Consider the following 26,413-nt stretch of genomic DNA (forward strand, 5'->3'; position numbering starts at 1 on the left):
AGGTCTTTGCAGCCCTTGCTCTAACAAGCCACCAGTCCCTTTCATCTCTTCTCAGGGGCCTCCTGCAGAGAGGCTCAAACAAAGTCTTGAAGTACATACGGCCCACCCCAACAGGGTACAAAAACCTTGCTTCAAGGCGCTGCACAGGTTACATACGCATGGGGGGGGAGGCACTTTGCTTTTCATCTGAGCAGGGCCCAGGGTATGGGGTGCTGCAGAGGTGTAACCCTTTAGTTGCTGCTCCTCAACAGCCCCTCCCAGGACAGGACTGGTAGGAGAGCTTGTCTAAGTCCTGCATTCATGCAGCGTTTCTGCACTGGAACAGCTAGTGGCATTTGCCAGGATACGTGCAAGCCCTGCTAGAACTACTGGCTTCACTCTTTGCTGGTCCTAATCACTTCTGCAAGTGAGTAGCTGCTGCGCAGGAACAGAATCAGTAAGGGTAGTGGGTGTCAGCAGGAGAGGCCACCAGCTCGGCGTGCTTCTAGCAAGCGAGAAGAACAGCTGTCTGAAAAACTACTGAGAACCCCCCCAGCTGCCAGCTGTGTCACCAGGGCCTTGATAGAAGCCAAACCCGGCTTTGTTGCAGCTGAGGAGAGAATATCTTCCCCTTCTGTCCGTCACACAGAGCCACAGCCAGCTAGAGAGCCTGCTCAGCACCCCAACAGGGTGCAGCTAACCACGTTCAGCTCAGTCCTGCCTGCGCCTGCCAAGTCACTCTGCTGCTAACGTAGCAGAGGGAAGCTAGGCCTGCCAGGAGCTTTGGCTCCTGTGGTGTTCTTTTGCCTTTTTTTTCTTCTTTTTTTTTTTTTTTTTTTTTTGCCACTTGCTTAGGCCTGCCTATTAGAGGGCCAAGCCTGCTCTCCTCTGCATGCCATCGAGCGTGGTGCGTGGTTGTGGGGAACAGCCACACAAGCGCCTGTGTGCAGGCTTTCTTTACGAGTTTGGGGAGTAGGAAGAGCAGGAAGAGGGAGGCAGTCCAAGCGAGAGCGAAACCTGACTGATTTAGCATGGCAGATGGCTGTGGCTTGGCATACGCGCCCAAGCCTCGGTGCCCAGAATAGATGAGTATTTGATGCATGTTCTGACAATGCTGTAAAGGATGAGGAGGGAGCCTTTCCCCCCACTGCCTGTTGGAGTACTCAGGCAAACTGAAGGAAAAGCACCCTTCCTTGGTATCTGAGAGAGTGGGAACCCTGACCTTCCCCTCCTTCCCCCATAATGGCAGCTTCCTTCCCTCTGGGCTGTGGGAACATGGAGCAAAGCCAGCGGGTCTCTTGGTGCCTGGATGCACAGCTCTAGCAGGAGTGACACTCAGGACAGGATGCTCCTGTCCTATGACACTTTTTCAGCCATCAGTCAGGCAGGGCAGTCAGGCAAGTCCTCCCCTCCCAAGTCTTAAGCCCTGTGCAGTATGCATCCCTGCTGTGTGCATGTGTGGTTTGGTAAAACACACAACCTAGTCTGGCACTGGAATAGTGCAAAGCTGGGTCCCGGGCTGCTTCCCGCCCTCCAGCAGGCCAGCCTCTCAGGAGCTGCAGCTCGGCGCTGGCTGCATGCTCTTACCAGCCCAGCGCTTTAAGCTTAAACCTCCTGAGGCAAAGGTTTGTGCTTCTCCGACCTAAAACAAGGAGCTCATTTGTGTTTCTCCAGCCCAGTAATGTTTCTTACCTTTGGCTATTGCTACGGGTAGATCTGGATTCCAGGCACAAATAGGTTAAATGTTAATGAAGGGAGGAGAACGTTGCCCCTGCTCTCAGTACCCTGAACAGGGAGATCTGTGGTCCTGGTGCTTTGATGTTACCAGCAGGGTGCTGACAGGTCTGAATTGTCCTGAGCATCCAGCCTAGTCTAGACAGCCAAAGGTGGCTTTTTGGCCTTGCTGGTGAGCGGGTTGAACTAGCAGAGCCGCTCCAGGGAGTGCTTTGGAGAGAGGAGAAGAGGCAGCCCTGTTCCACAGCCATTGCCACTGCTCCTCTGCCTCTCCGAACCTGTGTGAGACCTGGGGGCAGGACAGGAGGCAGGCATTGGTGCTGAGCTGATGATTTTCTAGCCAAGCCTAAGGAAGAGGCTCTGCAGGGCTTCCTGGAAGCAAGGTGACAGAAGCTCAAGTCACACTTCTGGAATGAGAGGGAGGGGCACCGGCAGTGGGGACATGTACGGTCCTGCACGGCCCCTAGAAACCAGTTCTCCCTTGTGCGCTCCACTATTAAAATGCCATTTCAAAGAGAGGGGGCTTGCAGCTCATTTTGCAGTTGGAGTCAAACAGCCGTTTTCTGTCGGCTCCTACTACCCAGCCTGACGGCTCTGGTGAGGCAGACTGACCTGAGCTGTTAGGGCCGAGGGTTGGGAGGCACTTTGTCCCCGCAATTCTTCCTATTTCTCATTTTTGCCTCAGGCACAACAGTTAGTTAGCTCTCCACTCCCATCTCCCCACGTACTTCAGCGCCAGTGCTGTACTGAGCACCCTGCAGCGCTCTCCTACTGCTATCTGGGAGCTGCGGCGGCGCCGATAAATTAATGAGTGTCTGGGATTAATTAGCAATGAGTTGCCTGCACCTGCCTCACTCTCTCTCCCAGTAAAGCAGGATTTACACCTCTCACTCTTTCCACCCACAGAGGAAGGCAAGGAGGCCTCACGGGTTCCCCGCGGATCGCAGAAGCAGAGAAGCTGCACCCGTGGGATGTCACGAGCTGACCTCCAACAGCTAGCCCAAGGAGAAGAGGACATTGTAGAGGACTTGGCTTTCTCTGATGATGACTGAGAGCCTTCACAGCCATCCCGCCAAGCATATCCTTTACACAACTGGTGCCTTCTGGATTACCCAGCCTTCAGCACCTGGAGCTGGTTCTCGAGGAGGCGGTAAGAGCTGGGGACAGTTGGGGGGAGGCCAGCCCCCGGTGCCGCCAAGGACTTTCTCGGGGACACAGCAAAGCAGCTACTTGGACTGTCAAGCTTTTTTCCGACAACAGCTATGTTTTTTGGTAACAGTAAAATCTGTGGTCGCATCAAGGCCAGTAAAAGTGCTCAGCGAAGGTAATAAAAAGTCCTCATTAAAAGCCGTGGCTTTAAATAAAACAGGGTTCGGTTTCAGCTCCTGCTGGAAGCATAAAGGAGCTGACCAAGGGGAAGGACGGGTTCTTTAGCTAAGCGACCGCCTGTCCGTTAAGCCAGCCACCCATGTGTCCCCATACTTCCCTCTGGGGCCTTCGTTGGGGGCTGTGCGGCCATGCGCATCGGCCAGTCCCTCCCTTTTGCCGGAAAGCGCTCAGTGATTGCATAGAGAGCTTGGGAGCGTTGTGTAGCTACCACGCAAATGGAAGCCTTTATCAACCATCGGCATCAGAAGCAGCACAGTCAGTTCAAGCACACATGCTGGCTGTAAGTAAGTATGCTGAAGAAAGTTAATTTTAAGTGCCCTGGGATATTGGGGGCGGGGGTACGGGGAATGTGGACAGGGAAGGAGTAGGTGTAAAAAAAGCAAAGCCTAATAATGTTGGTGATATACTTCTTTAATTTTGTGATGGCTGCTGGATTTGTCCAGGATCCGTTCACTTAGCAAACCAAAGGACGACCAGTTTGATCCTGAGCTTTGTAACAGACCTACTGTTATCCTTGTGGCATAAAATCTCACCCCTTTCTAGGGTCACGCCTAGCTGCTGATGCTGGTGGTGGAGGCAGGTTTGTGCCATGGGCCCTGCAGAACAGCAGCGCCGAGTGCAGGCTGTCTTGGGCACCCCAGCCTTGGTTATTCCCTCAAACCCAACCAACGCATCACTTAGGCAGCTTCCTGATGACACCTGCAGTTCCTCATGCATCTTCTGTAGTAGTTGTACTTGTGGAAGGACATTGTGTGGCTCAAGGCTGGATAAGGACAATTTTTGATCTGCTGGCAGGATATAAACAACTTAGCTCTTAAGACTACTGTTGTTCTGCAGTACTGGTAGCGAAGAAGTAGATATGTTTGTAATATGAAATGGAGGGGATTTGCTGAGAGGTAAGAAAAGTTAAGTATTCTTAGGGCCTATTTGACGGAATCCCTCCTTAGACTTAACTCTGCAGTGCAAGGGCATCGGTCTTTGTTAATGCACATTTTTTTGGAAAACAAGACGTGGGGGCAGGACTAAACAGGATCTTTGTTCCTCTCTGTCACTGTTCAGTGATGTCACTAGCTAGCTGTCAGCGCTAGGGGTGGCCAGGCTACCTGCACCGACTTGTTCATCTCTGCCTTCTGCACTGCCTGCGTGGTTCCCTCCAGACATTCGTACTCCTGCCCACTGCAAGAGTACAAGATGCTTTTTTTTTTAATACATTTTTAAAAAAAGCACACTCTTTTTTTTGAAGCTCCATTTTCATGAAGTCAGAAGACTCACAGCTCAGAAACATGTCTTATTGCAGATTTAAAAAAAAAAAAAAAAAAGAAGCTCCAAGCCACCCAAATGTGCTGTAGCCTGGCTAACATGCTGCCTCTCGCCCACACATGTGTAAGTGGTAACAATTTGGTGTATGGAAAGAGCTAGTTATGCTCTTCCTTTCCTAGCCTGAGTGCTGCTCCTTTCCTGCTCCCAGACATCATTACGGCTCAGGTAATTACTGCTCCAGTACAGTGTTGTGGGGTGCTTGTTTCATTCGGGGGGTCATTATTGTCCTTTTGGAGCTGAGCAGTAGGAAGGGGGTAGGGAGGGGGTGGCCGAACGGCAGTTACAATAATTACTAGACATGTCTTCCCAAACATGCACTGAGACACCCTTTGTCCCAGGAGGGGGAGGAAGAAACCTCAAAAATTAGTAAGTAAGTCTTTTATTTATTTATTTATTTATTTTTAAATAGCCTACTCTCAGGGGCCAAAGTTCCTGCTGCTTCATTAGGAGAGCTGGAAACGCTCACGACTGAGGTTGCCTGCTGCAGGTAACCAAGCCTGTGTCTTCAGGCAATTTACATATATGAGAGCTTGGGATGTGATTGCAAAAATTAGAAGTGTTAGGCCCTCGCTGCAAGAAAGAAAGTTTAAACTTACCTTTTCTTCCAGGGGGAAAAAAAAAAAGTTGTTGTTTTGTCTCCTCTCACTTAGCTGGGCACGGTGATTTCTGCCATTTGGGAACTGTGAACCAAACCTTAGATTGGATTTTAGGCTGGAATTGTAGCAGCTCCAGTGCACCCAGCGTACCGACAGCAGTGGTAAGGCATATGGCCTACACACGGTGCAAGAAAGGCGACTTTTTGGGTAGCACAGCCATATGCAAGAGATCAGGATGCTAGGTACCATTTGTAAATTAAGTGTTTTTCTTTTTTATTTAAATTGATTGCTGGAAAGCATTTTATCGTGATGTGATGGATAATGACTTTTTCTTTTTTTTAATACAATATAAAGAAGCTAATGTACCACCAAGCTATTTTGTAAGGAAAAAAAAAAAAAAACGGTAGCACGTGCAATGTTTAAACAAAAAAAAAAAGAGAAGGGGGAGAGAGAGAGAGAGAGAGAAAAAAAAAGTACCACATGTGATTGTTGCTCACAACTGTACAAGTCACAGGAGGTCACCCCCAGGAGTTACCATCTCATTCACAGTAGTAAAAACTCTACCCATTGTTTATAGCCTGAATCCCCCCCCACCATCCTTCCCCCCACCCCCGGGCACACACAGGTATCTGTCTCGTGGTCCACAGCAGGCCAGAATGTGCAACTACATCCACCTCTGTAACAAGGCTTTAAAAAGAACAAAAACAACCGTACAAACAAAAAAAAAAACCCCAACTGTATAAACAAGTCCGTTGTACACGTGCAGGAGAAGGGGGCCACGCTGGAGACCTGTGACCCTTCATCCCACCCAAGCACACACTCCTCATTTTTCTTCTTCTTTGAAACAAAATATCTAACCAAAAAAAAAAGAAATCCTCTGCAGGGTTGGAGCACAGGCAGTTCATTCTCTGTGTGCGCTGAAAGGGACAAACCTGCTGGGGAGAGGGCAGCCCCCAGCCCGTGGGACAGCACTGAGCCGCCTCTGCCGTACCATCCACACTGAAGTAAACATGGACCGCAACTTGCCTTTTTTTTTTTTTTTTTTCCTTTCTTTCTTTTTTTTGTGTGTGTGTGTCTGTCTGTCTTTGGTATTATTTTAAAAGTTGCTAGAGATGCATAGACACCTGAATGAGGAACTGAGTACAGTTTCCAGGGAGGAGGAGATAGCGGGGAAGGAAGGGGCTGTTGGTTTCATCTTTCATGGTTAGGTTTTTTTTTTTTTTTTTTTTTTTGCTCAGGGGTGCTGAGTACCACTGGGAGGAGCAGTGTCCCTTTCCCTTCCCTTCCAGTTTGGAGTCACACCCAGAGGGCCTTGAAAGCCATGTTCCTTTGAAGGCAAAGAAAGACGAGTGTTCGTTCCCTGGCTGCAGCTCTCCACCTCAGGCTGGTGAGCAAGAAGGGGTGTGGAAGGGAATGAGAGTGCTGCCAGCGTCCTCCAAGAATTGTTTTCTTTCACTTGCGTTGTCGCGATACATCTTTGGATAGTTTTCTTGTCTTCCTTCCTTCCCTTTTTACAGTTTAAAAACTTTTTCTTTTAAACAAAAAACAAACGCACCCAAAAAAACCTAAAAAAAAAATCTCCCTTCCTCACTCCTATGTACGCACACTGCTGAGGGAGGCTCTCCTGATCTCTCAAAATGCATTACCTTCAGTTTGTTCAACTGAATAGCAGTTCCAGAAGCAGTTAAGAGCTGTCCTGCAGTTACGATGGAGGTTTCGTGGTGTCGTTGAGCCCAGCAATGATGGAGGAGTTACCGTTTTCCTGCTTTGGTGAGATGCGGCTGGCTGAGGGGAGGCCACTGCTGAAGGGGGAGGCCACGCTTCCCGTGGAGGATGGCCGGAGATCGGCTGGGGGCAGGTCCCGCTCTGGTGGCCGCAAGCCAGGAGGTTGCAGTGGGAAAGCCATGGGGAAGCCGGCCATGTACAGAACTCTGCCCACCCTCTTGGCAACCTATTAAGAAAAAAAAAAGGGGGGGGGGAATAAACACAAGGGGCAAAAAGGGATGCGGAGGCACACAAACTGTCTTCAGGACCCTGCAGAGGCTGCAAATCCTTGCAGCGTTCCAGGTTTGGTACTGCTAAGCGACTCGGAGGGCAACGGGCTAGGTTCCAGCCTTCGACTGAAAAGATGCCCTTCCCAACCCAGCAGCTAAACCCTTGGCGCCTTACTGGCGAAGACAGGAACGATTTCTTCCTTTTTCCTAAAGGATGCTCTCTTTCCATAGTAGTGCTCCCTAGCTCCATCATGCTCGGCACTTTGGTGCGTGGCACAGCTGGAGCTGCAGGGTCTGCCCTAGGCCATTTCGCAGGCTAACGGTGTGTGGGACTTCTAGTGCAGGCCCTGGTGCTGTGCTCTTTGGCCTGAACCAGACTGAAGCCCTTGCAGAGCCCTGGGGAGGGGGGAGCAAGAACATGTGTAACTCGAAGCTGAACCAAGTCCAGCCCCGGATCTGAACTAACCAGGACTTACTGTCTCATAAAGGGACTTTGGAAACTTGGAGCCTGATTACCTGGCTAGATGCAGTGGGCAGGGACTACTGCGGTAGTGTTCGTCAGCCTTCATGACCCGGTTCATCTCCGTGACTGGACCTCAGCGGCACTAAGCAGCAGTTCCCAGGTTACCGCTGCTGTCCTGGGCATTGGGAACGCTGCTGGCTCTAGCTGCCCCCAAGTATCGGGTGACGCCGGCTGACCCATAGCTGCCAGCGCTCTTAGTCCCTTAACAGAGACCACCGAACAGCCAAGTCCTCAGCCTGCTTCAGCACTTTTTTTTTTGGTTGCTAAGCCAGCCTGAAAACAACCCGCGAGCAGCGTGCCGTACAGCACGATGCCCACTTCCGAAGTGCAGAAACTGCTCAAATAAATAGGAAGGGCAGGGGGAGAAGGAAAAAGCTGGCTACAGGGTGGCTGCTGTTAACTGCACAGGAAACTATAAGCTTGCAGCCTCTCCCTTCTTCCAGTACCAAAGAAAACGCTCCTGAAGCAGTTCTCACCTCCCAGCAAGGGCCAAAGGCCTCACAACTTTCCAGCACCTACACAGCTGTTTCACATTTAAGCTTAAACAAAAACACAGGCTTGTGTTCAAGCCAGACAACTGGGGCATTATTCAGTTAGCAACATCAGTACTTTGCCCCCCCCCCCCAATTACTTACCCTCCCCACCCCCTGCCCTATTACAGAGCCTTTAACACTATTGCTTAAATTGAAGCAGGTTTTTTTCCTTGTTTCAGCCCATATCTCATGTTCCCACCACCAAACCTTATCTAAGTATGTCTGAGCTATTTCGAGTTCTCTTTTTTTTTAAGAAACATAAGCGCTTTAGTTCCTACTGAATTAACCCACAGGGAACAATTGCCCATAGAACCTTTTTATTAGACCCCTCATAAACAGTGAGGGCTGTAGGGAAAGTAATAAAGTTGCTCTTATTGTTTTAACATAATATAACAAACGTACAGCTTGCCGGGTAGGGAAACTAAGCCAGAATAGGGACTATACGGGCAATGCATGTATGTGCACACAGACATCACTGTCATAATTCTTTGCGTGATGTAAACCCCTAGGGAACAGTCTGTTCTTGACATGTGTCAGAAGCTATTTTCTGATTCATTAAATGAAGGGGGGGGGGGGGAAATGTAGCAGCTAGTGGAGAAGCTTTTCTCGATTTGCAGCCTACTAAGAGGAAGTGGAAGTCACAATGACCAAGAGTCCAGGTCAGGGAAGGTGGCAGAACACCAAAGGAATTTAAGAAAGCGGCCTTCTATGTTCAGAGACCTGAGAGGCAAGTAATGGGGTGGGGGGGGGGATTCTTTGAAGAGGATTGGCATTTCTTTACAGAAACGTTACTACGGGCACCAGCACAAACTAGTCTGTTGAGGGGAAACACTCTTCTAAAAGAGCAAACTTGGCTAAATCATCAGAGGTAACTATGCTGGAAGTAGAAATTGTATCAAAATACAAATGCAAACACAAATGGCTAACACAAGCATTTTTGGGGGGGAGGGCGGGAGGGGCATCAGCAAGACTGATAATCAAGAGACAAAAATGTCACAGAAGTGCACTAGTAGCACAGTGGAGAAAGGGAAGAGCTGGTCCATCACTCACTGTGGAGGGAAAGTAATCAACAGATGGTGCTCAGAAGTGTTAAAAGCTATTTGTGCTTTATGCCTAGCTCAAAAGGAGATCTGCCAAGACCCACCTAGTACAAGGAAAATGAGCAGCAAAAGGACATAAATCCAGTCTAGAAAAAGGACACCTGGTTCCTGAGATGGCTTTATCCAGGCTCTTTAAGTACTCTGGGATGACTGTTTTCAGCTGATTTGAGAGCCTTGCTTTGTATACCTTCTTTCTCAGTTGTTCTTCCTTTCTGGCCTGTATTCATGGGAAATGCCTAAAGTTTCTATTCTAGGAGAAGGTGGTACATTTTAGGAGGTTCCCACTGCATCCCTGTTGTTATTATCCCCTCTGCCTCTTGCCCTGAACTGTCTGCTCCTGCACCCCAGACAGAGAACCACGTCCTTGTTTTCCCCTCGGAAAGAGTTATGCGACTGGCTTCAGCTGAGGATATGGACCATTTTGGAGACCAGAAATATGGCCAAGCATTCTTGAAACCAGAATTTAAAAAAATGAAATAAAACATAGTTATTGCTTGGGAAATTATAGACAATAAACCAGTTCTATTCCAGCTAGGGACAGCTTTAAAGCATGCCAGTTGCTACTACACAGAAAAATTGTCCTACCTGTGACCTTATCTTCAGTGCTGGTCCCAGTTTCAGCCCCATATTGTTCAGTAAGTGCTCTTCTGTCAGGAGGGGCAGGGTCTCACCATCAATAGCCTGCTCTCGGAATACCTGCAAGAAACCAGAACACAGGGCCACGCTTAGAAACGCTACCGAGATACATTAGAAAAGGCAACTAACCACGGTGCCCTAAGTGCCTCAGCGACGGCGGCCCAATTATATTCACACGGTAGAGGTGTGTGCCATCCCGTAGCCACAGTTAGGAGCCAACACACAAAAGGAGACACGTGAGACCGTGAATTAGGGCTTGTTGGTTGGGGACAGCTACAGCAATAGCTTTTTTTTTTTTTTCCCCCCAAATGTTGAGGTGGGGAATGAAGTTTCTGTGGGGAACGCTGCCAAGCTCAGCAACCTACACAAGCTGACCTAAGTACATCACAGATAAATTCAGCTGCCAGAGCATGACAGTGGGTTTGAGAAAGAAGAGTGAGGTGCCCAGGGCCCTACCCCAACTCCAAAACGGGGCAGAAGACAGACGAAACGATAAGAATCTACATTTTGATAAATCCTAGCCTCCTCATATCGCGTAGCTATTTGGGAAAAGTTGACCCAGTAGCCTTCAGTGAAGCAAACGCAGTTGAAAGAGTTTCCAGGCAAAACACACAAACAGATCTGTGGATCACATTCTGCAGGCTGATGGATTCATGTGCAAAGCTGACTTTTTGATCCTTTGCCTGCTGCACGTTGCAACCATTCCTAGAACACGTACGCAGCCTGGAGAGGACAACGCGTCATGCTGGTTGCCAGTGACACCTGATGTCCAGAACACCAACTGGGACCAGCAGCGACCAGCCCTCACCAGCCTGCTTTAGCACTAGGCTCTCTTTCCCAACGCATCTAGCAGCGTGGACTAAGTTGCGCCGTTCCGCTACGTTGGCTGAGCTAGCCAGGAGCTACCATTGAACACAGCATGATCCTACTGAGTCAACTGCACTAGCTCTGGGGCCAGTTTCCAGTAACAACCCAGCAGCTATCTTGTCCCTTTCCCCGTTAGTTGGCTGAAGCAGAATCACGCGCTCTGCACACAAACACCACAGAAATGACAGCAGGGCTGGTACACTCTATACAATGGCAATTGCCTACGAAGACATATTCTGATACATCCAGCCATGCAAAACTAAACCATTTGAACACATGCCTAAGGGGGAAAAAAACTCCAAACCCAAACACTTTGCCTCCATCTACCTCCCATGGCAGGGGCATGCAGGAGTTTTCCACCTAATACGTGCCGTGTTATAAAGGTTAAGGTCTGGATACGTGGTCTTACTGCTCCATCGAGCAGGGCCATGCTTATACCAGTCCCCCCCAGGTGTTTCTTTGGGAAATATAGGCTCAGTTACTCCAAGAGCAAACTGCCCTCATTCAGCAATTCATCTAGCAGGTCCCCTTTGGTTATGGGACCTTGGAGATGTCGGTCACGTGCCTGATTTTCCTTTCTAAACCACACCTCCACTCCACAGGGTTTTTTTCCACACCATGGCTCGCGCTGGATGCTTGCCCAGCTGAACCGTCTGTGGAGCCTGATCCTGCTCTGCCTCTCCACGCAGCAGCTTTCTCGTAGCGCTGCTTTTACTAAACAGTAAGGCGAGGGGAGTTTCCGATTTACTGTAATGCCGCCTTCTTCAACAGCGACCTTAGCCCAGAGCCATCCCTTTGGAGAGCGGCAATGGCTGCTAGAGCTAAGGCAGCTGAGCTGTTGCAAGCGTTTTTTATTGCTGGACTCCACCAGCAAAGCTGCTCGTGACTGCAGCGTGTGTTTCTGCTCTTTGACCTAGCGAAACTTAATATACTGATTTCTTTTCCTTCCTATGAAGCCAATATGGCAGGGAGCCAAAAGCCTCCTTTCACTCGGCACTAAAACCCTCCACAGAAAGCCTTGAGAGCAAAAGCATCCCCCTTGGGTGTCCCACAGGTCTTGACCCACTTCAGGGACAAAGCTGAATATTGTCAGGGGCTGAAAGCAGGAATAGCAACTTTGTTTTCATTAAAGGGGTTTTTTTTTGTTTTTTTTTTGTCTGAAACATGTTTCTAAATGCACAGCATACCACCAAGCTCTTGCTGGGTTTTCCTGGCAGGAGAATCCTGCGGGCCAGTGCCAGACCTCCCCGGCAGCTGTGGTTTTGGAGACGAGAACACAGACAGCTCTGCAGTTCAGAGCCACAGAGCTGGGTCTCCCTTGCATAGTGCTTTTTTTTTTTTTTTTCACTATGTGAAAATAACTTAAGCATATAACCGTGGTGCATAAAAATGCATCATCCCTTAAGCCATGCACCCCCTACCTAATGCAAGGCCACAACAGGAGGTTGTTTACAGCAGCTCCCATTATCGTAAAACATTTTGTTTGCGAGGCACCGAGAAGACTGCTGAGCCTTTGTCTCAGCAAGCTATTGATTTCTTCCCCACCCCGTACACCAGGGCTGGCACGGAAGGTGTAAACGGATGATCCTTCTGCAAGGTGTTTTGCGTTAAAGATTTTGCCACACTTCCTACCAGTCCCAACGTTCATAAGCTTCCAGGCGACTTCCTGAACTTCATTCCTCAACGTGGGAATGCAGACAAACTGCAGCGTCACCGGTGCGACAGCCTGCCGTTTGGTGTGGGGGTAACGGAGCAGAATGTGGGCAGCTGTACATTTTTGGTTTTGGAGCCTTTTGCTCGAGCTCTTATTCCTACCCAATAAATAATCATCAGCGCATACTGCAGCCCACACCCGCACGCTCCTGCGCCCGTCCCCTTATCAGCCGCGCTAACAGCTCCTGAGCCCTTCTCTCTCGCCACGTGCGCAGAGCTCCTGCTTCTCCTTCTTGCAAACACCCATCCATCCATCATCCTTTTCTAAGCGCTACCGTCCTCTCCCTCTCTCCGTAACCAGAAAGTCACCCTTCTCTCTTTCACACACCTACACACACCCAGTCACCCTGGTCCAAGCCGTTCTGTTCTCCCAAACGCAACTGCAGCCTCTGCCATTCCTCCTGGGGACCATTAGACATACCCCGTCTTTGTCGCACACGCTCGCTGTCTTCAGAGCGGCCGCTCTCGCATGCAGGCTTCCAGAGAAGCACCAGTTCTACAGGTGGCTTCAATGAAGCTTGTCACGATGGGATTAGCATCACAGTTAGGGGGCAAGGAAGGACAGACTTTGGATTGAAAGCATATCATCCTACCACCTGAGGGAGAAGGGGGAGGCGCGGGGCAATTCCCAGTTTCCATAATGAAAAGCAAAATCTAGCTCCCAGCTTCCCCTGCCCCTCTGGGATATTTTAGTTCTTTTAACGGTAAAAACATGCACCTTTCCCCCATGGCACCCTACCACAATCAGCATAACCTAAAGGGAGCCACCTTCTAGCGCCAGACACTCACACTGCTTTCACAACAGCCGGTCCCAGGAGAAGCTGGGATGCTGAGCTTTACCCTTCTCAAAGTGGCCCGGGGGGGGGGGGGGGGGGTGGGCATCAGTTTTGGGAGAGGATGCTTGCCTAACGCTTTGAACCAAAGCGGAACTGTGCCTACCACTTAAAACAGGGAGACACAGCTAGGGCCAAAGAGGGGGAGGAGGGAGGGCTGTGGAAATCAGCTTTCAGCCAGCCCAGATGCCGACAGACAGCTCTGCACTCCTTAGCTATCAGTCAGGGAAGCTCCTCTCTTGAAGTGGCATGTCTGCAAAGCTCAACTCCTGCTCTCCTTCCCTTTAAAGGACCGTTCATCAGCCTAGGATGCATCTCTACTGAAAGGCCGGATTGTCCTCAGCTTTGGCCCTTTGCCCCTCTATCTCTGCTACTTTCTCTCCCTCCCTTCTCAGCACACTGTACCCTCTTTACATGGCTGTCCCAGACAGCTCGGGGATCTGCGCCTTCGCAGTTGGGGCAGTCTCTCAATAGGGCATTTGTAACGGACTCCAGCAGATGCAGGAGCCAAAAACACAGGGCTGGTTTTTTGTATTGAACCTCATGACCTCACACTGAGCCGGCTTTATGAACCCTCCGGTACTGATGGATGCCTCAGTTCTGCTATAAAGAGCTTAAAAATCACAGTCATCGTCACTCTAAAGTATAAGCATGCAGTTTACTTGGATGCTTGTGAAGCCAGGCTCTCTCAAACCCCTCCTCTGCCCCCACAACGCTCGAGGCACGACAAGAGAGCACAGCACCTTCTGCCAGGCTGGCTGGGGCTGCCAGCCACCCACCCACCCGGCTCCAGGGCACCACTTGACAGCACATCCCTCGGTACAGCAGCTCACACAAAGCCACCATTGAGTTCAGCTCCATGGTGGGGCACAGGCTGACTTCCAAAAACACGAGCTGGAAGGTGAGAGGTAAGTGACAGAGAACCACTAACCATGATCAACCTTGCAACTCAGGACTCCAGCCCTGCCCAAACCCCCAGCCTTTCCCACCCTGCTCTCCTGTTGCTGCTACCTGTCTGCAAGGCCCACCACACCTTCTGGGGACTCCACTAGACGATCCACTAGAAAAACAAGAAAGCAGGTCCCGCAGGGCCCTGAGAAATACCTTCTGCTAGCACGGACAGCGCAACCAGGATGGGCACAGGTAGGAGGGAAAGAAGAGGTGCTGGCAGTTAGGAGAGTCCTCCCACCTTTCCCCATGATGTTCTCGAGGCTGTCAGAGATTTACCTGAGTGTACTCGGTGCAGCCAGACAAGTTGGACACAAAGCTACACACATCCTCCACTGTCCATTTGCTGATGTCTTCCAGCGCAGGGCTTTCCTCGCCATCCAAAAACAGACCTCCCATGGTGCCTGGATTGTTTGGAGTTGGGGGGTGGGAAGGAGGGGAGGAGAAAGAAACATAAATCATTAAAATCCCACACGGACAACAACTAGCCTGCAATCTGAATATTTTTCTCTAGCCACACATTCATCTTTAATGACCTGTCAGTTAAAGCACTGGGCAGGGTCAATTCATAGGCCTCTTCCTCCTGGAGGTCCTGAGCTTAGAAAGGGGGGCAGGGGAAAGGAAAAATCCTAGCTAATGCATTTCATGTGTTTAATGTTCTTCAGCTGCAGAAAAGAGATGGGGGAGGGAGGGGAGAGAAAAGAAAAAAAACCCTGAAGGAGCGTTTCTCCACATGCACCGCAAAGCAGAAAACTCTGGCCACCCTGTGGGTTTCTTTCCCCCAGCCCTTCTCCTGGCTACGTGCTCTGAATGATAACAGGGCCCGGCACCCCTCCCTGGTGGCCCGCCGCTTTGCCAGCGCGTGAATCACGGGAGAACGTCGCGCTCGTTCTCAGCCCGCCCCAGCCTCAAACGTCCACCGGACCAGTCTGCCCCAAGGCACCCGCTGGCCTCGGGACACCCGCCCCTCCGCCCCACGGCGGGAAGGGGGCGTCTCTCCCGGCCAGGCACCTGACGGGTGCCGGGGTGAGCCCTGCCCGCCCGAGGAGAGCGGAGCTCCCTTCAAGCCGATACGTCGCGCTCCGAAAGGCAACAGCGGTTCAGCTCCCAGCCCCGTCAGGCGAGACCGAGGGGCTGGGAGAAGCGCCGCGCTTCCAAAGGGGTGGGACGGATCCGGATCCCCCCCGCTCGCCGGGGTCTCGCGAGCCTGACAGCGCGGGGAGGAAATCACACCGCAGCTGGGAGAGGAACCGGAGTCGAGGCGCAGAGGACGAGAGCGGACGCCGAGAAACGCCAGCCAGGTAACTCTTTTCTACTACAGCGCGCCAAGGGAAAAAGACAGAGACAGGTACTGAAGAGCCCTTTTTCCAGAAAGGGCTTCGTAGGGAAAAAAAAAAAAAAAAAAGGCGTTACAAACGCGTGGAACCCACTGCTACACGGTGTCGTTTAGAGCAAGAGATCAGAAGGACGTTTATAGGGAAGGGAACATCCACGCCTAAGGCAGAGTAAGAGTTTAGGAGGGATATAAACTGTTACGTTTCAGAGCACGAAGCAACAATTTACCAGAAGAAATATTTCTCCCAGAGGTCTATCGTGACAAAATTATCTGTTCTGTAGGTTTCAGATTTTGCCCGGAGGCATTTGATCAGCACCACGACCATAACACCCCTTGCCGTGACTCCTTTGCTCTCGTCCCCAGCAGGCTGGACAGCACCTCTGCAAGTAATGACAAGATAAGGTGGGATGCCACAAAATCATGGTAAGCCCAGAGCGCCACGAACGGCCTGTTCCCTGGGGCAACGCTCAACAGGCTGGAGATGAGAGGGGCAGGCAGAGCGAATAGCAAAGGCACAGGCTGAGGACCCACTAGCTAGTTGGCAGAGCCACCAACACAGTCCAACGTACCAGGAAGCAGAGAGGTTTTACAGAGGAAGTTATCACGCCAGTAAGATGCTTTTAAAACAGCGGCAGTCTGCACAAGAAGTCGTCAGACGCTACGTCATCATTTCCACTACGTTTCTGCTCCTAGCTTGCTCCTTCCCCTCCTGCCCCGTCCCAAGCCTCTCCCTCCTCCCTGCTCCTGTAGCTGCACCACCACTTCCCCTCCAGCCACAGCCCCGCTTCGGGCAGCCTGCGCCCCTCTGCGTTTCGCCGTTTGTAGAGCGACTGTGCGTCTCCCCGCGCAGCGATTATACAAAGACCACCAGCCTCCCATCAAGACAAGGCCAAACGGTCATTGCTTACAAACAGCCCTAGCAGATGAGGACGATTTCACGTCTTTCCTCGTATGCGCAGGCCCAGTACGAACAGATGAACGCCGGACTGCGGCGCCAGAGTCTCCCCGGCGCTTGGCTGGAGCTGCGGGGAGAGACAGGAGCCCTCCAAAGCCTCCTACCTCTCCTGGTCCCTCTGGAGCAGGGCTGGAGCTGCCCATCGCTCTCCCAAGCCCACTCCCGGGTGCGGAGAGCTGGGCTCCCCGGCGCAGGCGCGCGTTTGCAGGCCTCTCTCTCCCCAGCGCTTCTCCCATCAGCGTGGGACCCTCGGGGCGCTCACTGTGGGCAAGCATCAGACCTCCCACGTCCCTTCCGTAGCCTCCGTTGGTTATCACGGTCCTTCCTTCATGGCGTGCACAAGACCCTCTCCTCTGCAGCACGAAGACCAGACCTGCAAGGCACTGCTCGCTGCTGCCTGGGACAGCGCTACCCGACCAGCCGGCCGTGACGCGCCGACCTCGGGCGGCCCGCCGAGCCGCTCCATGCCCTGCTGCAGGCCAGGCAGCTCCTCGCTCTCCTCGACACCTCTTCTTTTTCCAGCTAGAATGAGCGTCAGCTATTTTTGTGCCTCTGGCAACAGCTGCAGGGAAAATGACTGGCTTTCCTCTGTGCTGGGCGACTGTCAGCGTGAGGGGATAGGCGGGGGCAGAGGACATCGCCGAAGAGCCAGTGAGCGCTTTCCTTCCTCTCCCCACCCCCAGCCACCAGGCAGGCAGGCAGACGGACGGACACAGGCCTTCATCTATTCCTATTGCAGTCCCTGTTCCATAGAGACAGATTCCCAGCTGTTTGTGCGAAAACGCACAAAACTCTGAAACGGCTGAGGCCTTTTTTTTTTTTTTTTTTTTTTTTTTTTTTTTTTGCAATTTCTGGGGAGGTCTTTCCTTTCTTCCAAGTTGGAGGGGAGGTAATTCTCTTTCTCCTTTTTGGAAGAGTGGCTGCAGCCTGGTAAATAGAGGAAGCGAAACTGAACTCAATTATTCCAGGCACAGTCAATGTTCGGGCGAGACACCTCCATCTGCAGCCAGAGTAAGCGTCTCCGAGGGGATCTGACTCTAACAGCCAACTGCTTTAAAATTAGGTACTTCCTTATTCCAAAAGCAAGCCAAGGATTGAATTGCAGCAACGCAATGCTTGGGAATGAATTCTCCAGCCGCCAGCCAGCCAGCCCCATCCTCAGGCTTATCTCAGGCTGCACAGGGAGAAGGTGGTCGGTCCCCGTCGGTCACACGTGCTCACCGGGTCCCTACCGGCGTGGACAGCAAACTAGTCCCGTCCGCTGCGTTCACGACTGGCAAGGATGGGAGGAAAGGTGCAAGACCTCCCTACGGTCCCTCTCCTCTGCGCGCGCTCGCAGTCCTGGAAACACACCAAACGCAGGCTCGTTGGCAGCGGTACGGACATCTCCAGCAGAGCTGGGCTAGCAACTGCTTCTCCTACACAAGCCTTTCTCCTTCTGTGGTTTTCTTTCCTTGGTCTTTTCATGCCCCCAGAAGAAAGGAAGGGACGCACACCGATGCACGCACAGTAAGCCTGCTGTCTCCACGAGCGAGGGCAAAACAGGTCCGCTCTATGGGAACAAGAAGTATTTTCCACATACCCACACACACAGAAATATAATGTGGCCAAAATATTTATCTCAGAGAGTTTGTTTTCCCTTCCCGTTTACACCTGGAAAAGACAGACGCTGACTTGTGGAAACACTCTCGGGAGGGGGAACGTAAAGACCAGTGCTTTGGCCTCTGTTAGCAATTTCTGTAGCCCTGAAGTTAAAAGCTAGAGGGTGGAAACCTATTTCTAGTGAAGTCAGCGGTAAAACACCTCTGTCCTTTGCAGAAAGGCCCAAAGATCTCACTGCGACTGCAGAGGAGCTCAGCGTTAGTAGCTCCAGAGACTGAGCCACTCTTCTGCGCACGCAGCACCCCTGAAACGAGGGTATGGGAGCCCAGGGTTCAGGCGTGCCCTCCTGCCCTCTGCCACCAGGCAGAAGTCATCAGAGTCAACGCAGGAACGCCCCCAGGAAGGGCTCTTCTTCTGAAGCCCCTAGAGAAGAAGGGCTCCTGTCCTTCCTCCCCTTCCTCCTCAGACAGACACGACATCTGCTGCTCTACCTCCGTGCACCGCTGCACCCACTCACCACTGCTCTGGCAGTTTGAAGAACGAGAACAAATAGGTGCCAAGCGGCTATCAGGAACGCACCTTTTATTATAATAATGGCATGTCACTGGATCCTGCTGGACTGCGAGGATGGATAAAGGGCAGCATCCACTCCCTGCGAGGCCTCCTCTGTCTCTCTCTGTGATAAATGATGGTCCAAGGGACCAGTAATGGATTACAGAGCGTTTCACCAGCTGGGGCCCAGCACGTAGGGACGGAGAAGAATTCATCGTCCCAGACTAGCGTCTTGTAGACAGGTGTCCACGTAAAAGCCCTCACCACCCACACCACAATCCGTTTACAACTTTTCTCCCTCCTCCTGACGTCTGGCCGCTTCAGAAGAGAAGCCAGAGCCTGAACGGGTCTGGCAGAGCAGCCCTTGTCTCCGCCGCGCACAGACATGCAAGTTCTTGCTCCTGGCGTCACAGGGGACAGCGCGGGTGCCTCCTGGGAGCCCAGAGCGCGACGCCAACCCACCTACGGGTTTAATCGGTTTGGCTGCCACTTTATAGCACGGCTCCCGTGCCTCCCCACGCACGCACCCCCGCCTTCCTGCGCGCCGGTCATGGCGCGGCGCTGCAAGGCTCGCCTTAATAGCTCTCCAGACTACGGATCAATAGAAGGATTTTAGCCTCCCGCACACTCCATCCTTCACCTTTTCCAAAGGCCAGGGCTGGAGGGGGTGGCGGGAGGAGGAAGGGAAGCAAGGCTGCTGAAACCTTGGCGAGATGAGGTCATCGAGCAGCTGCCAGATCCCCAGGAGGCGGCTCAGGGAATCGACCCAGCTCGCCCATGTTCAATCCACTGCGGGGACAGAAAACAGCTTTCGGCCTCCAGAGGAGGAGCCTTCCCTTGCTGGAAGCCCCGGAGGAGCTGCCTGAAATTCAGCGGTCGTCTTCAGCCAGTCGTTTTTCTCCTCTCCTCCCTCCGTCTCTTCCTTCTGGCCTGTCACGTTGCCGGCCTTGTCCGCGAGGTTACCTTGAGCGTACAGCACAGCATCAGGCCCATCCAGGCCAGAAGAGCAGCCCTCGGGCAAAAAACCATTCAGGAAATAATTTGGCCCCGGGGAAGGGACAGACGCGGCGCTGCCTGCCTGTCTTCGAGCAGTCTGCGTTGCCCAAGGGCCAAAGGGACGCGCTGTCGGTTGACGCGCCTTCCCCCAGCACGTCCCAGGACACCTGCAGCGTTTGGAGCGATACGGCCCCCAGTATTTCCAGTTGCTGAACTCCCTTGCCCGCCCCGCTATCGACCGGCCGGGCTGCTCCGGACAAGGCGCGCTGCCTCCCCACGCCTCTGTTTTCAGCCGAGGGCTTTTTCCCGCGGAGCCGCGCGGCGCCTGCCGTCAACGGGGCCCAAACTTAGCGTCGGCCCACAAACGAGCGCTATTCGTGATCGCAGCAAGGCGGGAAGCTACCCGGAAGCCAGAGGACCCTCGGAGGGAGACTGACAGCTCTGGAGCGGGCTCCGCAAATCCGAAGCGCCCTGGACCTGGCGGCGAAACACAGCCCTGAGCTTTGCCGAGGCCTCTTGGCCATCGTGATGCATATTCGAAGCGATAATAATAAACGGCCTATTATAGCGACCCGCGCGTTGCTGGGGGAGGGAGGAAACCCGTCTACAATCCGGGCCTCCCTACGGAGCCTTACACGAGACCGCGGAGCATCGCGGAGCCCTGCGCCTCCCTTGTTAACGGCTGCGACAGAAAGCCGCCTGCGAGGAAGCCTCAGCAGCCCAAGGCGGCAGGAATATTTATCATGTTGGCCACCTGCCTGTCATAGGAAAATCGCTTCCTCCCTCCGGGTTGGAAGGCAGCTCTAATGAGCGATGGGCAGCCGTGTTCACAACCACAGCAGCTCTCTGCATAGCAAAGAGGCAGCCTCAGTGACCCGCACGCCATGCCCCCCGCCTTTCTCCCTCCTCCACATGGTAGGAGGTCCTACCTCTTGCTAATTGCTCAGCTATGTAATTAGCTTAGGCAGGTTTTGGCTCTTGGCTAGGGCAGCAGGGCTGCCCCTCTGCTCTGCCCGCGGGAGAACCCCGGGCAGAGCAGCTATCAGGGTCTGAAACCCCACTTTGCACTCTCTGCGCTCACTGCTCCCACGTGGCTCCAGCCGCGCTCTCCTTAGCGTCCATCTCCGTACCAAGGGACTGCACTGCTGCAGACCACAGACAGCTGGCAACGATCTCCTGCCTGCCAGCTCCAACTAACGTGCACCAATCCAGCTACTAGTGCCCCTGCAGAGTGCACAGCGCACCACAAGCAGGGCAAGCAGTCCCTCTCCCCCTGCTGAGCCTGCCCAAGGACCAGGGCCATGCCATGTTTGGGTTGCGGCTTCTTGGGAGGGCACGCGGCCTCTGCCCCAGGAGCGTCCCCACCAAAGCCTCCAGGTATCGCTACCTCCAGCTTCCCTGAGGCACAAGGAAGAGAGGCACAGCAGTGACAACCCAGTGACCTCCAAGAGCACAGGGCAGCCAAGACGCGCAAGGCGCCGCTAGGGAATTCTGACACCCCCCTCCCAAAGATGTCATCTCACGTGCTACACTGGAAACCTCCCAGACGTGACACTGAGCTGGGAGGAAAATACTGCAGCTCTAATTCTTCATTTCCTTCTCCTCCAACCGTGGCAGCGTAAAGATGGAGAAGAGAACGCACGGGAACCAGACGGCCACCCTCCTGCCCTGCGCATCCCCAGCGCCACCCGCACTGCTCCTCGCAGAAGCCTCAGCTGCGTTGCAAGCCTACGGCCTCTGCCCACCCAGGGCAGATGCAGGCTGCCCCGGCAAGCTTTTCTTCCTTTCCTTTGTCCTGCCATATCAGGCTGTTTCTCTCCGATCTGGCCCCTCCAGTCTCCAGTGCTTGGAAATCACACGAGCACAGCCCAACAAACTGGACAGCTTTTCAAGCCACCCTTCCACACACAACATTTCTGGCTCTTCGCTTTCCAGGGCAGCCCCTTGCAGCCGTTAGTAATTTTTGCTGCCAATCCCTGAAGCCTCCTATAGTTTACAGGTATCTCTCTTGAGACATAGCATCCAGAGAAGGTCCAAGCAATTCTAAGATCCCTTAATCTCATCACATTGGCCTCTCCCTTCTCATGTGCTTGGCACTCTTTCTGGCTTTTGACTTGTCTCGTTTCAAATGGAGCCCTTTATATTAATTAATAAGATGATGCTCGGTCCCCCCAGAGAAAGACAACCTACAACAGCACTAAAAACCAGCAGGTGGGAAAAGTCCCACACTTAGCACAGTGCAAAACGTGTTGCTGCTCCAGCCAGCAACTCAGTGAACGGCCCCCCACGTACCCACCTGCATGGAAGTATGGGCTCATCGTGTAAGGGAATCCGAAGGGCAGTGGCTGAGGTGGTGGGATGGAGGCTGGCGGGAGGTATTTCACCTCATTTTTGTTGATGCCTGGGCCGAGCAAGTGGCTGGGGGACTCCGCACTCGAGGAGCTGCAGGGGGCATTTTGGCCAGCAGCCACTTCACTCAGCTCCTTGGCCCCCTCGCAGACTTTGCCTGTCTCTTTGCACTCCTTCAGCTCTGTGGCCGAGCTGCTGCTCTCAGCCTTCAGGTTCTCCGGCTTCTCGTCACTCACGTCTGCATCGCTCTCAGAGTCCTTCATCTCCTCATCATTACAGTCTGGCAGCCCGTCCCGCACCCGGGGCTCCGCCAGCTCCTTGGCCTCGCTCAGCCCTTGTGGCTCGGCGCGGTGGTGCGCCGATTTCCGGCTGCCGCGCCGAGGCTGCTCCTTGGGCGGCGTGGCGCTGCTGGGGACGCCGGGGTTGAGGGAGAGCAGGGGCGTGTTGTTGTGCCGCAGCACCAGCATGGCGTTCCTCCGGGAGAGCTCCTCCCGCAGCGGGTGGCCCTCCGGGATGTCATGCACGTTGCGCAGGGCCGGGTGGTCCGGCGGCAAGCCCGGGTGCAAGCTCAGCGGATCGCTGGCCAGTAGCCTTTGCCTGTGCAGGTTCTCCAGCTCCTTCTGGCGGATGATCTCAGCTGACATCTCCAATCTAAGCGGGAGAGTCAGGGAGGGAACATCACCGAGGAGGCTCTGGCAGTAACTCACCAACCACCACCCCTGCCGAAACAGGGCTTGCAGGACCAAGGTATGGTCTCCGCACCCTTATATTTTTTCCACTCTTGAACACTGCTCTGACCCTTTTGCACAGCTCATCCAACACAGCACCCCACATTACTCTGTCTGCTCCTAGAAAACGGAAGGAAAAACCCAACCCCAACCCAGGAAGGCTTAGAGGCAGGAAAGACCCCCACGTTCTTTACCTTGCCAGGTTTTGCTTTCGTAGCATCTCCTGCTGCCGTGCAAACATCTCTGCTTGTGCTGGCTGTAGGAACCCATAACCTGGGGATGGGCAGAATAATAACACGGGGTTATTTGTGCCTGCGTGCACTCCCTGCTAACTCAGGGCCAGCTCTCCAGAGGACTAACTGAGCAGGAAAGGGCAGTTGTGAGCTCCCTTTCTGTTCTAGGGCACATCTATTCCTCCCATTCCCAAGGCAGCACAGCCTGCCGCTGCAACATTGGACCAGGGAGAGCAAAAGGGAAAGGGCAGCCGAGGCAACCTGCTCCAACCACTGCAAAACACAGGTGGGTCAGAACAACAGCAAAGGGGAAACAGGAAACCTGCGGCCAGGCTGCTTGGCTAAAGCAAAGTTTGTCACTGCCAGCACCTTCTCTCTACCCACTTCCCCGAGCTGGTTGCAAGCACATCTCCTTGCGCACTCACCTGGTGTCTGGCACAGAGCTGAAGGCACCCCGAGGAAAGGAGGTCTCAAGTGGGGCCCCAGGGCAATATGGGGCGCGTTCTGGGGTGAAAGCAGAGGCGGTGGGTGGGATATCTCCCTGCAGAAATCAGAAAAGAAGAATTAATGTTGAAAATCCGGAGACTCCATTAACAGGATAAGAAAGTCCTGGCTCAGCAAGAACATCCTTTCTACCGATGACCTGCATTTGATACAGGAGGCTGCTCTGATATAAAAAGACGCCTGCTCATCCATACGCCAAACTTGAAAAAGGGGAGCGAAAAATGAAAAGACGCAGAGCCAGATGGGGAAGAAAGCAGCCAGGACTCTAAAGATCCCACCTACCTCCCATCCTCCTGTTCTGATACATTTGTTTCTGTGGCCTTTCACCTAGGCTGCTTGAAGGGGCTCTGGCTGCTGAGGGCTAGCAAAGGCAGTGCTGATGATCCTTGTGTTGGCCTTTCCCCCACAGCAAGCCTGAGTTTTTATCTTGGCTACCTTCCAACAGAAAAGGCGTATTATATTTTGGGAGCTGGAGAGAGCGTCTGTGCAGATTTGAAGGCATCGCTGGCAGGCCAAAAACCACTATCCTGGCTGGGGCGAGGGGTGATCTCCAATTCTGGAAAGAAAAGGGGTCTGTGAGGCAGCGAGGCACAGAGGAGGGATGGGGATGGGGGTGAAGGAGAGCAGGAAGTGCCACAGGGCCAGTGGAAAGGGGGGCTACCAGAGCTGGAGTTCGTGATGCTGACCAGAACGGGCACAGTGGATATAAGGTGACACGTGAGCTGGAGGAGGCAGGTTTGAGGGGTGCGGAAGAGGACAAGGCCCGGAAGCAAAGCAGGTAGAGCTTGCTTGCAGAAAAAGAGCAAAGAATATGCAGGAAGGGAAGAGGAGCCAAGGTCTCTTCCATTAGTCAAATCTGCCCTGGGAGCCTGCAAGCAAATCTCTGCTTTCCGGCTGCACGTCTCTTAATTTCTTTTGATAGCCACTTACAACATTATTACCTTCACCGGGGCATCTAGAGGCAAAGCCAAGTGCTGTGCCGTTTATTTTCATTTTACAATGTCTCCCTATAAAATCTGCTTCAGGAGAGACTAGAGGGCAAGAAAGAGGGAGGAAGAAGGTGCCTGTGACTTTGCAAGATACAGACTATACATACAACCACACTCTTCCTACCAGCGTAGGACGCACGGGAGTGGGATAACGGGAGAATCCCAACTACCCACGCTCCCACCCCACCCAGCTGGGGATGGATTACCACCGCGGTGCACAAAGAGCCAGACGAGAACTATTTGGGGACGGGGCTCCATACAACACCAGGTTTTCAACAGTCATTGCAAGGAAAGGCTTCCTGCCCTTTTCCTAGATCTTCCTGGAACAATTTTTATCTCCTTTCTGTGCAACAGCCGCTACAAAACGCTGCAACACACTGCTCCGCAACACGGATCGGGCTGAAATTCCTCCTTCGCCCTACCCTCTGCCTCCCCCTGCCCGTCTGTCTCTATCCTCCTTCTCCCCTTCCCCTGACTGCCTCCCTCTCTCCTTTTCCCCTCCTTCCTCCCCTAGCTCTCCTCTAAACTAATTGCACAGCTCGCTGTGTCTGGAGGAGAGCCACAGATCGATCCGTCGCTGTTGAAATGTTAATGCTAATCGTATAACCGCTCCGCCAGCACCTCGCACTTCAGTGGCAGCTCCAATTAATCTCAGGTAACGCAGCGCGTGACCTTCGGCTCGGAGCCGGGGCAGCAGCCAAGCGATGCTTATGTAATTACACCATGAAGTGTGTAATCACCTGCCCTAATCCCCGAGGCCTCACAATTAGCCGAGGCCTCGGTCGCTGGGCTGCCAAGTGCTTTGCCACCCTGGACAGCCTGCAGATGAATAACGGACAATTAAAGCGGCATGACGGGGGCTAGGAGGTGTCCGTTCGATCGTAATTAGCCGTAATCATGGGGAGACGAGCCTGGCAGACGTGCTGTTCGTTTTATAAGAAGCAATTTAGGAAATCAAGTCGCTTTTAACCATTGCACGGCCAGGCAAGCAGTGGCCACGTCCCCACTGCCTTTTATAAATGCAGAAAAGGGGTTTCTGTAAGAGAGAGAACAATGCACAGAAGCCCCCAGGCGCAGGCTGCACACAGAGAGCTCCGAAGGAAATATTAAAAACACAGAAAGCCTCTTGATTTTCACCAAGAAGAGAAAAATCTGTGCTCAGGAAGCGTACACTTCGATGGGGATCAGGACTGGGCACTAGAAAAATGAAAGGTTAACACTTTGGTGGCAGCACAGTGTTAATCAGAGCCCGTTTTTATGCTTTTAACGCTGCGCTACAGGGCCTAACTTTTATTCCTAAGGGACTCGCATCTCCTCAAGACCCTGCAGTTGATTCCCGCTGTCCTCTCATCACAGCTGTGCAACTGGACCAATCTCCCTGCCTTTCAAGGCCAGGGATCGGCTCACACTTTGGACTGCCAAGTGAGTGATGCCCCAGCTAGGGAAGGGGTGAAAGCGGGAGGCAGCAATCGCTGATCGCACTGCCACGCACGTGGCAGGCATGGCAGGTTAAACATGCAACCCATGCTGGGGATGGAAAACTCAGGGAGACGCGTTTATAGATGCTGTCATCATGCCAGCCTGACACAGCCTGCAAGGCAAGGTGCAAACCAGACCATACAGAGACCCCCCAGAGCTGTCCTCTCAGCAACGCTAGAGCTCTCCACCAAAAGGGCACATAGGGCAAAGCTGCTGAGCGAGGCCAGAGGGACGGGATGAGCTGCAGGTCCCACGGCTGGCACTGTTAAGACCCATGGAGTCTGCAGCTTGGAGCCAGAGCAGGGAAGCTGCCTATGGCCAAACACAAAGAAATCGTTGCTGCTCTCCTGCCATTCTCCTAGTCCTCAGCATCAGTCCCCAGCAGCAGACAATTCGGAAAGAAAGCAGCTATGCTCATCAACCCCCTCTGCACTGCCTTTTGGGGGACAAGGGACTCTTCTCCCTGCAGAAAGACCGACAGTCCCTGGCTCACCCTGCGCAGCCCCCGAGGAGCAGTGATTCACA

The 26,413-nt window shown here is 53.0% G+C and overlaps 2 protein-coding genes across 12 annotated transcripts in view; one reads left to right on the forward strand and one right to left on the reverse strand.

The window, feature by feature from the left end:
- NOC2L (NOC2 like nucleolar associated transcriptional repressor) overlaps positions 1-6,548 on the forward strand; it is a 60,878-nt gene extending 54,330 nt beyond the window's left edge. For both annotated transcript variants that reach the window (XM_068916048.1, XM_068916049.1), the window contains exon 18: positions 2,620-6,548. In XM_068916048.1, the coding sequence (XP_068772149.1) occupies positions 2,620-2,765 (146 nt within the window). In that variant the 3' untranslated portion in view covers positions 2,766-6,548. The remainder of the gene's footprint in view (positions 1-2,619) is intronic.
- SAMD11 (sterile alpha motif domain containing 11) overlaps positions 6,223-26,413 on the reverse strand; it is a 258,540-nt gene continuing 238,349 nt past the window's right edge. For all 10 annotated transcript variants that reach the window (XM_068916038.1, XM_068916039.1, XM_068916040.1 and 7 more), the window contains 6 exons: positions 23,342-23,457; positions 22,878-22,956; positions 21,903-22,606; positions 14,445-14,569; positions 9,754-9,864; positions 6,223-6,969 (listed from right to left, as the gene is read on the reverse strand). In XM_068916038.1, the coding sequence (XP_068772139.1) occupies positions 6,721-6,969; positions 9,754-9,864; positions 14,445-14,569; positions 21,903-22,606; positions 22,878-22,956; positions 23,342-23,457 (1,384 nt within the window). In that variant the 3' untranslated portion in view covers positions 6,223-6,720. The remainder of the gene's footprint in view (positions 6,970-9,753; positions 9,865-14,444; positions 14,570-21,902; positions 22,607-22,877; positions 22,957-23,341; positions 23,458-26,413) is intronic.

This window comes from Struthio camelus, chromosome 21, assembly GCF_040807025.1.
Source record: "Struthio camelus isolate bStrCam1 chromosome 21, bStrCam1.hap1, whole genome shotgun sequence".
Lineage (NCBI taxonomy): Eukaryota > Metazoa > Chordata > Aves > Struthioniformes > Struthionidae > Struthio > Struthio camelus.